The following is a 13,989-nucleotide window of genomic DNA, read 5'->3' as shown; positions in this document are numbered from 1 at the left end:
ATGCAGCTCAATATTAAAAAAACAAACAACCCAATCCAAAAATGGGCAGAACACCTAAATAGACATTTCTCCAAAGAACACATACAGATGGCCAAGAAGCACATGAAAAGCTGCTCAACATCACTAATTGTTAGAGAAATGCAAATCAAAACTACAATGAGGTATCACCTCACACCAGTTAGAATGGGTATCATCAGAAAATCTACAAACAACAAATGCTGGAGACGGTGTGGAGAAAAGGGAACCCTCTTGCACTCTTGGTCAAATGTAAATTGATACAGCCACTATGGAGAACAGTATGGAGGTTCCTTAAAAAACTAAAAAGAATTATCATATGACCCAGCAATCCCACTACTGGGCATATGCCACAGAAAACCGTAATTCAAAAATACACATGCGGGGACTTCCCTGGTGGTGCAGTGCTTAAGAATCCACCTGCCAATGCAGGGGACACAGGTTCGATCCCTGGTCTGGGAAGATCCCACATGCCACGGAGCAACTAAGCCCGTGCGCCACAACTACGGAGCCTGCGCTCTAGAGCCCGCGAGCCACAGCTACTCAGCCCGCGTGCCACAACTATTGAAGCCTACCCGCATAGAGCCCATGCTCTTCAACAAGAGAAGCCACTGCAGTGAGAAGCTCGTGCACCGCAACGAAGAGTGGCCCCCACTTGCCGCAACTAGAGAAAGACTGTGCACAGCAATGAAGACCCAACGCAGCCAAAAATAAAGAAATAAAATTAAAAAAAAAAAAAGACACATGCACCCCAATGTTCATTGCAGCACTATTTACAACAGCCAGGTCATGGAAGCAACCTAAATGCCCATCTATAGATGAATAGATAAAGAAGATGTGGTACATATATACAATGGAATATTACTCAGCCATAAAAAGGAATGAAATTGGGTCATTTGCAGAGACATGGATGCATCTAGAGACTGTCATACAGAGTGAAGTAAGTCAGAAAGAGAAAAACAAATATTGTATATTAACGCATATATGTGGAACCTAGAAAACGGTACAGATGAACCGGTTTGCAGAGCAGAAATTGAGACACAGAAGTAGAGAACAAACGTATGGACACCAAGGGGGGAAAGCGGCAGGGGGTGGGGGCGGGGGTGTGATGAACTGGGAGATTGGGATTGACATGTATACACTACTGATGTGTATAAAATGGATGACTAATAAGAACCTGCTGTATAAATAAATAAATAAAATTAAATTTTAAAAAAACGAAAAACACTTCACTATTCACAAAAAAGCACAACTTGTTATTCTAAAAATTGGTAAATAAAAAGGAAAAAATTCAAGCCTTTATCCTACCCTTCTTGTAGTAACTATTATTTCAGGGGAAACAAACAGCTAATGAAATAAAGTTCTACTCTGTAGAATAATTCCAATTCAGAAATTTGGAAAGAATAAGAGAATTAGAAAAATCACCATTTTGCAACCCCTGTAGAAACAATGGATCAAGACAATGTACTCAGGACTTTCCTGGTGGCACAGTGGTTAAGAATCCACCTGCCAAAGCAGGGGACACAGGTTCGATCCCTAGTCCGGGAAGATCCCACATGCTGCAGAGCAACTAAGCCCGTGCGCCACAACTACTGAGCCTGAGCTCTAAAGCCTGTGAGCCACAACCACTGAAGCCCATGCACCTAGAGCCCGTGCTCCACAACAAGAGAAGCCAGTGCAATGAGAAGCCCGCACACTGCAACAAAGAGTAGCCCCCGCTCTCCGCAACTAGAGAAAGCCCGCACGCAGCAATGAAGACCCAACGCAGCCAAAAATAAATAAATAAATAAATTTATTTTTTAAAAAAGCCTCTGGGTCTAACTATAAGTTCACAGGAAATGTGGAGGATAGAGGAACATGTTAAACAACACTGCAAGGATGCAATCAATGAAATCCAGAATGTGGACTATTCTATCAAACTAAGAACTTCATTTCTCAACAAATAAATGGCAAGGCCAAAATTTAAAAGAAAAAAAATGTAGGAGGCGGGAACTCTTACATATTAAGAGAGACTAAGAGAGATGTCAAGCAAATGCAATGTCCCTACCCTGTGACATGAATCTTGATTTGAACAACTCAATGGTAAAAGGATATTTTTAAGATAGTGGGAGAAATTAAACACTGGCTGCTAGATTTTATATGGTACTGAGAAATAATTTTCTTAGGTGTTTTAGACTATAGTCTTTATGTTATTAATAAAGGAGAGGAGTCCCCTAATGTAAATTATGGACTTTAGTTAATAATAATGTATCAATACTGGTGTTCACCAATTGTAACAAATGTACTACACTAATGCAAGATGTTATTAATAGAGGAAACTGTAGATGGGGACTCTGCATTTTCTGCTCATTTTTTCTGTAAACCTAAACCAGTTCCAAAAAGTAAAGTCTATTAATTAAAAAAAAGAAACACTGGAACATGGGCTTCGTCTCCAATGAGATTCTCCAATCCATTCTTAAAACTGGTCACCTGAAGAGTTTCCATAGTGTTATTATTTCACTTTCTCAATAATGCAGATTTCCCCAAATTTTCCTAATGTTTAACATAAGCTACTTCTCATATCATTCTTTTTTTTGTTGTTGGTAGGGAATAGTGACTAAGACTTTCTATGTTCCAATAGGTATAATTTAATGGATTCACAAAATCATCAATCATCAACAAAGCTCTTTCAGGCAAAGTAATGTCTGTCAATTTTTGATATATTTCCAAACACCCCTGCCTCAACCTCAACCCAACAGATTTCCTACTGGCCTATAATTCATAACTCTGAAATAAAGAATATTTTCATTAAAAAATAAAAAGGGAGACCTTATCTATTAGATAAAGACACATACTGAAGTATTTACAGATGATACGATGCCTAGGATTTCTTCTGAAATACTTCAGCAAGCTGGGAAAAAATGTAGGACATAGAAGCAACAAGCCTGGCCAAACACTGATACTTACCGAAGCTGAGTAAGTATAATGAATGTTCATTATACAGTTCTATTTTTGTGTATATTTAAGATTTTTCATAATAAAAAATTAGGGAAAAAAACAAATTTAAGATTTGCCTGTCTCACTGCAGAATTCTAGACATGTATAAAATTTTGTTAAGATTGGAAAGGAAATCTATCTTTTTAAAAAGTATTGATGGTAGGTACTGCAGAATTACTAGTGATCAGATTTGGAATCACAGGACAAAAGGATTTTTTTTCCCTCTTATACTAGCACTGCAAATAAAACTTATTTATTAAAATGAAAAAAAAAAAAGAGTGGTGCGGTGAGATAGAGTTCAAGAGACCATAAAAATGGAGAAGTAAAGATAGGTAGAATGTCACTATAAAATATTTATTAAGATGGGAGAGAAGAGAGAAAAAAGAATCTAACAGAGTAGGCAGGCAATAACACTTTGCACAGTCTCAAAGCAAATAAACTGAAAACAAAAGTTTGAAGATAGTATAGTCATAAATTGAGTGAAGAAACACAAATAAATGGTTATATAGAGATGTAGCTCTGAACAATGATATTAATAAAAGGAAAAGCTTAATAAGTTTTACAGTTCTATTTAATAAGGAAACTGCAGAGAATAACTGAGTATAGAAGTACTACCTAAGAGGCCTATAGACAAGTGGTCTAGTTGAGCAGTGACAAAAACATTCAGACACATTTGTAAAACCCAAGTATAATTCAGGAGTTTAGCTTGATTCAATAGAGAATTTTAGGATATACATCCAGAATATTTCAGAGAGCTTTGAAAAGAGAGTTATCTGCTATAGTAGCGTGGGGAAGGTCATTCAGAAGGAAAGATGAGGTAAAATGCTAAGGCTTTCGCACTTTAGGGCCAATGAGAAAGGAACATACTACTATGAGAGTTATGCACGAGCCAAGGAAATCTAGGATTGTTAAGTACAGGAAAGACTGGAAGAAAACTGAGGACTGAAGGAATCCAGGAAAAGACATTATGAGAATTTTGAATAGGGGGATTGATTTTTAAAAGAAACAAAACTTAGGGTTCAGGCTAAATTCATCATAAAAAAACAAAGAAACAAATCCTATACCAGCTATCAAAAACTGAACATCAACTTTAAACCAACCAATCCTATAAAGGGCTAGCCTCTGGTTATATACCTTTTCCTTGCACATTTAGCCTTTTTATTGGGGTCACTGAGTAAGAAAATCATTATGCCAACAGGCAGGCAGAAGCAAGCAGCTCAGCCCCATAAAAATGTTCTCAAAGGGTACAGATTCCAAAGCACCTTCAACAAAAAGAAATTGTGAGGCCTAAGTATGCAGAAGGCACAGTCAGAAAGCCAAGAAAAGAAAGTCAAGGGCTGTCCATTGAAATACAGACCAAAAGATTAAAAATCTATTTGTGAAGGGTCCTGAGGAATAGGATGTCATGTGGTTATAAGCAAGAAAGAAAAACATTTTAGGTAATAGTACGAAAGATAAAATAAGAAGGAAAGGAGAGACTCAACATTCAAGGATCTCTAATTCACCCATTAAAAGGTACTAAACTGTTCTTCAAGCTTTATCACATACAATGCTAAGTAAACCATGGCCAAAATAGGCAGGAGAACTTACTGAAAGGGCTACAAAGCTGTATCCTGCCTCATCTGGAAGCATCTCCTCAGGACCAAGTACGAGAAAGACAGGTGAAGCAGCACCGTCCAAGCCAAGCTGATGTTGACATATCCTTTATGGACTTGGCTGAAAGTAAAACAGATCTCTTGGGATCCGTGCAAACCATGAAGAGGTAGCTCCAGCTGCACCTGTTTGTGGCCCCTATGTCACTGAGCTGGAAACAGCTCGAAAGAAATAGGGAAAAAGCAGAAAAGGTGAGAAAAAGAGAACACCATCCTTTTCTCTATCCTTTCTTCTCCAGTCATCCATTTTTTCTAGTAGTGACAATGGGTGCTGATCTATCCACTGTCTTCCTGATTTCCCATGTTTTAGGAAAGCTAAGTTTAGGCTAAAAGTAACTATTAAACAGAGCTATAATTTTATTAGCATCATGCTCTAAAGAAATGAGCCAACTAGTAGAGAAACTCGGACAATGAGAAAGCTTAAGGCAAAGCAATGATTAAAAGAATAGATGTTGCCAGAATACATAATACACATTTCATTAACTTAACAGAAACTAATTTACTAGAATTCCAGACATCATCACATCAGTGATTCACAAAGACAGCACATTCACCCTAGAGACTACACAGCCGTGAATTTGAGAGTCCTAAGCTACATAGCATTTTTTTTTTAGTAAAAGGCGAAAGATTTATTCAATCTGAAGAGAAACCAGAGTATACACAGCATTTTGCCCTTGCTATTTCTACCAACTACAGTTATTTCTACCAGTTATTGCAACTTCCTTTGCTCTCTATGTTAGTACTAAATTCCTTTAGATGCTAATGAATGTCCCATAGAAATATCAAACCTTCTAGAGTTTAATAAGATCATTTAATGTGCTAATCACCCCTATTTAATTTTGATTCAGATAAAACATTTAATATCAGTAATACCAGATTATGTCATAAACTGAAAATACAAAGATGAATCAAACTAGCCATGTATTCAGGGTTTTAATCACTTGATTGATGTCAGAAAAGAAGTTATTTATGCTTGTGGTAAAACAATAGGGATCCAAGTCGTAAAATGGACCTCAAAAATGATGACAGGGCCAGAAAGAGTTATTCGATGAAACTGAAGCTAATGAAATCAACACATAACAAATACTATTATTTTTAATCCATCCTTCAGTGTGATTTGAAGGCAGCTTCCTTAATGGGATTAAAGCATGTTTAACATCCAAAAACATAAGTAGAAACAACTCAGAGGTGTTCGTGTTTGGCTATTTTTTTTTAAAAAGGCAAGTTTTACCATAACAGACATTATGAAAACACTTTCTAAAGCAGAATGTTTCAGGCTATTCACTCTCTCTCATCCTTGCTCACCATGAAAAGGAATTCCCAAAGTCCAATTACTCTAAGCAATCAGTATTTCTACAACTACTAGTGATAAAATTTGCAAGAGAAAAACGTTCAGCATGTTTAAACCAAGCTGACACCAGAATATTCAATTGATAGTTAGAGAATGTAATTGAGGTTCACAAAGGTAACAATAAATTATAAACTGTGTGGTATATCATACAAACAGCTTACCTTGTAGTTTTTTCAATACAGCAACCTCCATTTTCAGAACTTGTTTTGGTTGTTGAGCTGATTCCACCTTCAGGGCAACATTTTCCCTGGTAAGCATGTCCAAGGCATCGTAAATTTCTCCAAAGCCCCCACCCCCAATCTTCCTCAACTGCATGGGAAATAAAATAAGAACACACACACACACACAAAATTACTAGAAGATTCTAATTAGAAACTAATTCATCTCTTATATTTAGAAAATAATATATAATTTGCCTATCCCTATTTTATGATAAAAGATCTCAATATTGTTAACTAGGCATATGCTAAGAACAAATACCTAGAAATAACATCAAAATCTTTACTCACAGTTTTGTCCACAAAAAGTACTGAATTTATTTCAGCCACAAACAATTTTAAAATCTGGCCTACAGCCAGCATCAGAAGTATCATAAAAGACACAATATCTGAAAGCTTCACTTCCCACAAATAACCCTTCAACAACCCTATTTACTCTAATTCTAAGGCAATCATTTGAAGACTTTTTAAATCCATAAAATCTTTCTGCCAACTGAAATCTTATCTGGAACCTGATTGAGATATGTATGTGGGGAGGTTGGAGAAGGGACAGGGGCAGCCAGATCCCAGCCCTCTCAGCACCATTTACCTTCCTTTCTGAGGCACTGAACAGGCTCCACAGAACAGCTCCTGTTCTAAACTATCCCAGTGTTCACTATATATCCATATTCTCAAATAATAGTAAACTCTAACCAAATTAAATATTTTCATCAGGGAATTCCCTGGCAGTCCAGTGGTTGGGAGCTGGTGCTTTCATTGCCGTGGCCGGGGTTCAATCCCTGGTTGGGGAACTAAGAGCCTGCAAGCCACGTGGGACAGATAGATAGATAGATAGATAGATAAATAAATAAATACTTTTATCAAACACTTAATATTCTCCCTAATAAAACGTGTTAGCTTGGGCTTCCCTGGTGGCACAGTGGTTGAGAGTCCGCCTGCCGATGCAGGGGACACGGGTTCATGCCCCGGTCCGGGAGGATCCCACATGCCGCAGAGCGGCTAGGCCCGTGAGCCATGGCCGCTGAGCCTACGCGTCCAGAGCCTGTGCTCCGCAACCCAACAGTGAAAGGCCCGTGTACCACAAAAAAAATAAAATAAAATAAAATAAAAGCAAGTTCTGAAGAGCTAGTGACAACTGGAACTGTAGAGCTGTGAGAAACTAGGGTGGGAGGGGGGAGGTGATATACTTCAACCTAGATACATCATGACATTAGCCTTCTTCCGTTTCCTGAAACTTAGTCTTCTCCTTAGCACGTTATCAAGCAGCTAGGATGTGGTATAATGTAGGAAGTCATCACTGGAGGCAAAGGGTCCTAAATCTTAACCACCCCAGAGGCCTCACCTCAAGTCCTATTTCTTTCCCCACACGGTCTGTACTGATTTCTGCATCTAGGTTGATTTCTTTATCTCTTCCAAATTTCTATAGGAATTATGTGCTTAATCATTTAATTAATTATTTTACTATAAATACCTCAGGTATCACCTGTATTAATACACTATACAGTGTTTCAACTCATACTGTTTAACTTTCCATTGTCAATGCCCTATCCCCCTACAATGAAACTAATCTTCTTCAAAGAGAGGGCCACTCCATCTATTTTTTATTTCGCCCATAGCATTTGGCAAAGTGGTAACTATATAATTATTGCTAAATAACTACTTACTGCCTTGTATACATTAGCCATAATCCTCCCTTATTCTGGTTTGGTGATGGGAAGAGATACCACGAGAAACTCTGATATGAGTTTGGGACTAAAAAAAGTTCCAGAACTTAATTTCAGTTAAATAAATTCTCTTTTTTGGGCCCTGACTGGGGCCCAATCATAATAATCTTATGATTATTTATATTTTGTCCATTAAACAAAGACTGTGTAACTCTAAAAACTCATAAACAGTATCAAAGAGACATCTAATTATGGACTCTGATGCGAGGTGGCTTCATGTTTTTACCTCACAAAGAACCTTACCAAACAACAGAACAAAAATTCTAAGCTGAAAAAAAATGATTTTGCTCCTTGGTCTATTCCTATAAAATCATTTGAACAATAATAGAGCATGAATTTTTTTTTATTGAGCTTAACAAAGCCCTAAGACATCACCAATGTTTATATGGCAAAGAGACAGAGGTAATTTAGTACGATGGTGATATGCAGACCAGGGAAAGAATAGAGGTAAGATTGTGGCAGACTGTATTTTCTAAAGATGGCCACAAAATAGTGCCCATCTTTTTTGCTCTTCTGTGACCCCACCACTCCCCCATCAAGAGGCACAGTCCATTTCCCCACCCTCTTAAACCTGGGTGGATCTTGTGACTACTTTAACCAACCGAACACTCTCAAGAGCCAGCCACCATCTAAAAAGTGTGTCCATCCTGAGAAGCCATAGCCCTGTAGAGAGGTCCTAGAAAATGGGCCACCAGTTTGGGGGTAAGGGAACTAAGGACCCCATGGCACCAAAGAAGCCATCTGGAGGTGGACCTTCCAATCCCCAAACCTGCTAGTGCCACATGGCTACGAGACAAACCACCCAGGCAAATTCTTCTTAAATTCCTAATCCACAAGACTGTGAGCAAAATAAATGACTGTTTTAAGCCTCTAAGTTTTGATGCAGTTTGTTATAAACAGTAGATAACCAAAACACCATCCTTAGCAACGAGCCTGTGATTTTTTACTAAAAATGCCACTATGACTCTCAAATTTGGGGGACATGCTCCATACATTTATTATCTCTCATTACCAGGACAGAGCAACTATGGCAGACGTAGCTTCGTCACCTTTTGATATGTCTACTGAAGAAAGCCAACCTTTACCACAGCACTTAACACAAAGTTCCCACCAAAGCAACACTCATGCCTGACTTACATTAAAGATTACCAATTGCTGGAATCTCCCTGCACCAGTCCATGATGATGAAAAGGTTCTTTTCTTATATTTACTCAAGTAAATTTTCAAAGCCTACTGATTTGCCTAATCAGTAAAACACTGTACCATAGAAACAAAATTTTTATTTCTAAAAGAAGAATCTTCTTTTTCCAATCTGTTGACAGACTAAGGAAACTATTAAATAGCTTTGCGAAACTTGCTAATGGAACAAAACTTTGGTTACCAAAGACTGGGTAGCCATAAAATATATTTAAATATATCCAAAACAAAAATAGCTTCTTTCATAGGAGGAAAGATGGCAGATTCCAAGTCTAGGGCAAGGAAGCCATCAAAAGACTATTAGGATCATGTTAAAAGCACTCAGGAGACAATCTGAAGAATGTCCCCTTAGTCAAATGAGACAATTTGCATATCAATAAGAATGATAACTAGAATCAATAAGAATGATAACTAATGTGGACTGAAACACATTAAATATGCTTAAATCCATGAATTCTTAATTATATTTTTAAAAATTTCATTGGTCACTTTTAGAAGATGCTAGGGAATCAATTCATTATTTTGAAAACTGGTGAATTAAGAAAAGAATCAAGCATTTATTCTGTATTCCTAGTCAAATTGTATCTCAGGGTAGTCAGATAGTTAATGATGGGAAATTTCTCTTCATAGATGTACTTCAACTAATAAATGAAGGAATGATAGACTATCACCAGTCTGCAATCCCTAATGAATTAACAGACCTAGACAATGATGATCAGCAGTGCTGACATAACAAAAAATGATGGGCAATAAGACATTATATGCCTCCCATCCAAAGTTCACAATACCTTTTATGAAAAAAGAAATGCCCCTACTTCACTACACAAACCTGAAGTCAGATCGATCAAGCCTCTCTAAATAACTAATAGTTTACATAAAATACATGAGACAGAGAAACATGTTAACACCACATGGAAGTAATAGAAAAAATCCAAACTGTGGAAAATTCTACAGGCAATAACCTAGTTTCTTTAATAAATAAACTGTAAGGAAAAAAAGAGAGATGAAAAGGAACCTAGAAATTAAACGAAACTTAAGTGATGTAAACCAACTGCAATATCCAGACTTTACTTGGATTTGGTTGATTCAACTGTTAAAAATACTTTACAAAAGTATTAGGAAAATGTGAAAGTTGGAAGGATACCTAATGATATTAAGAAATGATTGCTTTTCTAGATGTGATAATGATATTATGATTATATTTTAAGAAGAAGCCTATCTTTTAGAGATATATACTGAAGTGCGTAAAGAGAAATGCTAAGGTAAAATATTTGCTTCAAAATATTCTGGGAGAGAGGTTAAAGAGATGAAACAAGATTGACCATCAGTCTATAACTGTTTAAGCTGGGGCATGAGTACCTGGAGGTTCTTTATAACAGTCTATTTTAATGTATAATTAACAATTTTCCTTAATAAAATGTTAAAAAATAAAAAAGGGCAGTTCACTGTACTGTATTTTTTTTTCAACTGTTCTTTCCCTAAGTATACTTTTATTAACCTTACTCAGTAGTAGCTATCAAAGGACTTCCCTGGTGGTGCAGTGTTTAAGAATCCGCCTGCCAGTGCAAGGGACATGGGTTTGACCCCTGGTCCAGGAAGATCCCACATGCTGAGGAGCAACTAAGCCCGTGCGCCACAACTACTGAGCCGGCACTCTAGAGCCCGCGAGCCACGTCTACTGAGCCCGTGTGCCACAACTACTGAAGCCCGCGCAGTTAGAGCCCATACTCTGCAACAAGGCAAGACACCGCAATGAGAAGCCCATGCAGTGCAGCGAAGAGTAGCTCCCACTAGCTGCAACTAGAGAAAGCAGCCCTCCTGCAGTGACAAAGACCCAATGCAGCCAAAAATAAATAAATGAATAAATAAATTTTTTTAAAAAAGTAGCTATCAGAGTTTAGGAAAATTTACTCCTATAAGAAGCAAGAATAAGAATTAGGGCATAAACAGAACCTAATCATAGGAAAAGAACAAAAAATAACTGCTTTAGGCATAAAAGCAATATATGTATTATTTCCTAATGAAATGCTTTTATCAAGATACCAAAAGTTACCCCCTCATATGTACACAGCCCCTCCCCCCACCCCACCCCTCTCTCTCCCTGATGTATACTCACTACTTTCCATCTTTCTTTGACCAGGATTCCAACACTGAGGATATCCGGCTGCTCTCCTCCTCCACTCATTGCAATTCACTAATGTGGTAGAATGACTACACAGGCATCCAGCTCCCAAGGGTGGTTTCCATTTAACCTGAAACAAAAGAAACACAGCAGCATATCAGGACTAACTAATTAACACAAACATTCCAGCACCAAGTAACACTACTAAATCCTATACATTAATTAGGTTGCTTTGCTGGAAAGAGGGGAAAAACCCCACAAACTCAGTTCTAAAATCTGTTTAGTACATGTAAAAAAAAAAGTACTTATCTATCCATTACAGATGCCCAGTGAAATAGTCAGACATTAAAGAAGCATTATATTATAACACAAAAATAATTTACAATAACTGAGATTGCTAGACCTCAGGACAAGCATGGTATCAATGGCAGTTGACCCAGACTACTAGCCTTAGTCCAACACACTACTAAGAAAAAAAAATCGTACCTAATTTACAACAGCTTACAGTTTAATAGGTTGTAACTTAGAGCTTAACATCACCAGAGCTAATACAATTTTAATGTTACAAAATGCATTTAAAATGCATAGGAAATAAACATGAGCCACAGAAAAGGTCTGTTGATCAAACCCAATACAATGATATTGTAAGAAAAAAGGATAACAACATGAACAACGTACCTGCAGAAAATGAAGATACTGCAGAAAAATATGGCCTAAAGGAGATAAAACTGTGACCTAATATTACAGAACAAACTAAAGGAAAGTAAGAAAAAGAAGCTTTAAAAGAACATGGAATATTACTCAGCCATAAAAAGAAATGAAACTGAGTTACTTGTAATGAGGTGGATAGACCTGGAGTCTGTCATACAGAGTGAAGTAAGTCAGAAGGAGAAAAACAAATACCGTATGCTAACACATATATATGGAATCTAAGAAAAAAAAATGTCATGAAGAGATTAGTGGTAGGACGGGAATAAAACACAGACCTACTAGAGCATGGACTTGAGGACATGGGGAGGGGGAAGGGTAAGCTGTGACGAAGTGAGAGAGTGGCAGGGACATATATGCACTACCAAATGTAAATTAGATAGCTAGTGGGAAGCTGCCGCATAGCACAGGGAGATCACCTCTGTGCTTTGTGACCATGAGAGGGGTGGGATAGGGAGGGGGGGAGGGAGGGAGAGCTTTGTTGTAGAGCAGAAACTAACACACCATTGTAAAACAGTTATACTCCAATAAAGATGTTAAAAAAGGAAAAAAAAAAAACAGAACAAAACAAAATCAAAAAAAAAAAAAAAAAAAAAAGAACATAAATTGGGGCTTCCCTGGTGGCGCAGTGGTTGGGAGTCCGCCTACCAATTCAGGGGATGCGGGTTCGTGCCCCGGTCCAGGAAGATCCCACATGCTGCGGAGCGGCTGGGCCCATGGGCCATGGCCGCTGGGCCTGCGCATCCGGAGCCTGTGCTCCACAACGGGAGAGGCCACAGCAGTCAGAGGCCCGTGTACCGCAAAAAAAATTTTTTTAATAAATAAAGAACATAAATCATAATTAGAAAAGCTCTTAAATGAGAGAGCTAGGCAACAGAAAGACATAAAAAGAAATCTGAGCAAATTCAGAAAAGGAACAGAAATTAAAGAAAAAGAAATGAAGATTCAAGTAGAAGAGACATGAGCGAAAACAACATAAAATTAAGGGAGAAAAAAATAAAGGGAAAAATGAAAAAAATTAAAAAGAAATTTAGAAATTAAAAGTGATAAAAGACAAAGTAAATATAAAATACATATTATAAAAGGTCGCCAAAAAAAACCCCAAAGCTATGAGATGGAACAAATATTAGCCACTGTAATTCAAGAAAATAATTTCTGGAAATTAAAAAAGGACTAAATCTGCAGGTTGAAATGGTATACTACATATCTGGGAAAACAACTCAGAAGAAGGTCAATGCCAAAGCACAGTCTAGTAAAGCTACTGAATTTTAAAGGAAAAAAATTTCACTGGATGTATGTGCAGAAAGTCCAAATTATACATAAGGGGAAAAAAAAATCACACTGGGAACAGATATTGGCACAAACAGCTTATTGCATATTTAAGTATCCAGGGAAATGTGAGCCAAGCGTGTTCTATCCAGCCAGAGTAACCTTCAAGGCTAAAGGAAACAGTTATGAACACACAGAACTCAAAGGATATTGTTCCCAAGAAATGCCCCTAGGAATCAACTACGTAACAAGTATCAATCAAATTATGATAGAAAATTTGGCATGAGGATTGGCCTGAAAAGGCTTAAAAGCAATGATAACCCAGTAGCAATGAGAACCCCTGCCTCCAGATTGTGAAGTCTAAACATCATATGCCACTAAAAGAAATAAGAGCTCCTTGAAGAAATGGCTTATTCCAGGTCTGGCACAGGAAATTATGCACAATGAACTTGGGGCATCTTGTCAAATCAGAAAGCAAAAATGTTAACAGTACTACTACCAACAAGCCAAAAGGAATTCAGAGACAAGTGAAAGAATTCTCATTTGCCAAAGATGAAACAATTTGAGCAGATACAAGAATGGTGACTGCAGTGATTGAAAAACATCAAAAACATAAACAGACTTCCCTGGTGGTGCAGTGGTTAAGAATCCACCTGCCAGGGCTTCCCTGGTGGCGCAGTGGTTGAGAATCCGCCTGCCGATGCAGGGGGCACGGGTTCGTGCCCCGGTCCGGGGAGATCCCACATCCCGCGGAGCG

The 13,989-nt window shown here is 37.8% G+C and overlaps 1 protein-coding gene across 7 annotated transcripts in view; it reads right to left on the bottom strand.

The window, feature by feature from the left end:
• Positions 1-13,989, bottom strand: part of TTBK2 (tau tubulin kinase 2) — a 156,633-nt gene that overhangs the window by 102,396 nt on the left and 40,248 nt on the right. For 5 of the 7 annotated variants that reach the window (XM_055088289.1, XM_055088286.1, XM_055088288.1 and 2 more), the window contains exons 2-3: positions 11,250-11,385; positions 6,156-6,303 (exon numbers count right to left, since the gene is read on the bottom strand). In XM_055088289.1, coding sequence (XP_054944264.1) covers positions 6,156-6,303; positions 11,250-11,318 — 217 coding nt within the window. In that variant the 5' untranslated portion in view covers positions 11,319-11,385. Of the gene's footprint in view, positions 1-4,581; positions 4,808-6,155; positions 6,304-11,249; positions 11,386-13,989 lie in introns of those variants that run through there. The other 2 variants (XM_028495413.1, XM_028495414.1) reach the window with 2 other exon arrangements.

The sequence above is a fragment of the Physeter macrocephalus genome, chromosome 11 (genome assembly GCF_002837175.3).
Source record: "Physeter macrocephalus isolate SW-GA chromosome 11, ASM283717v5, whole genome shotgun sequence".
NCBI lineage: Eukaryota > Metazoa > Chordata > Mammalia > Artiodactyla > Physeteridae > Physeter > Physeter macrocephalus.
Note: the sequence above shows the minus strand (reverse complement) of the source record. Positions and strands in the feature narration are given on the sequence as shown.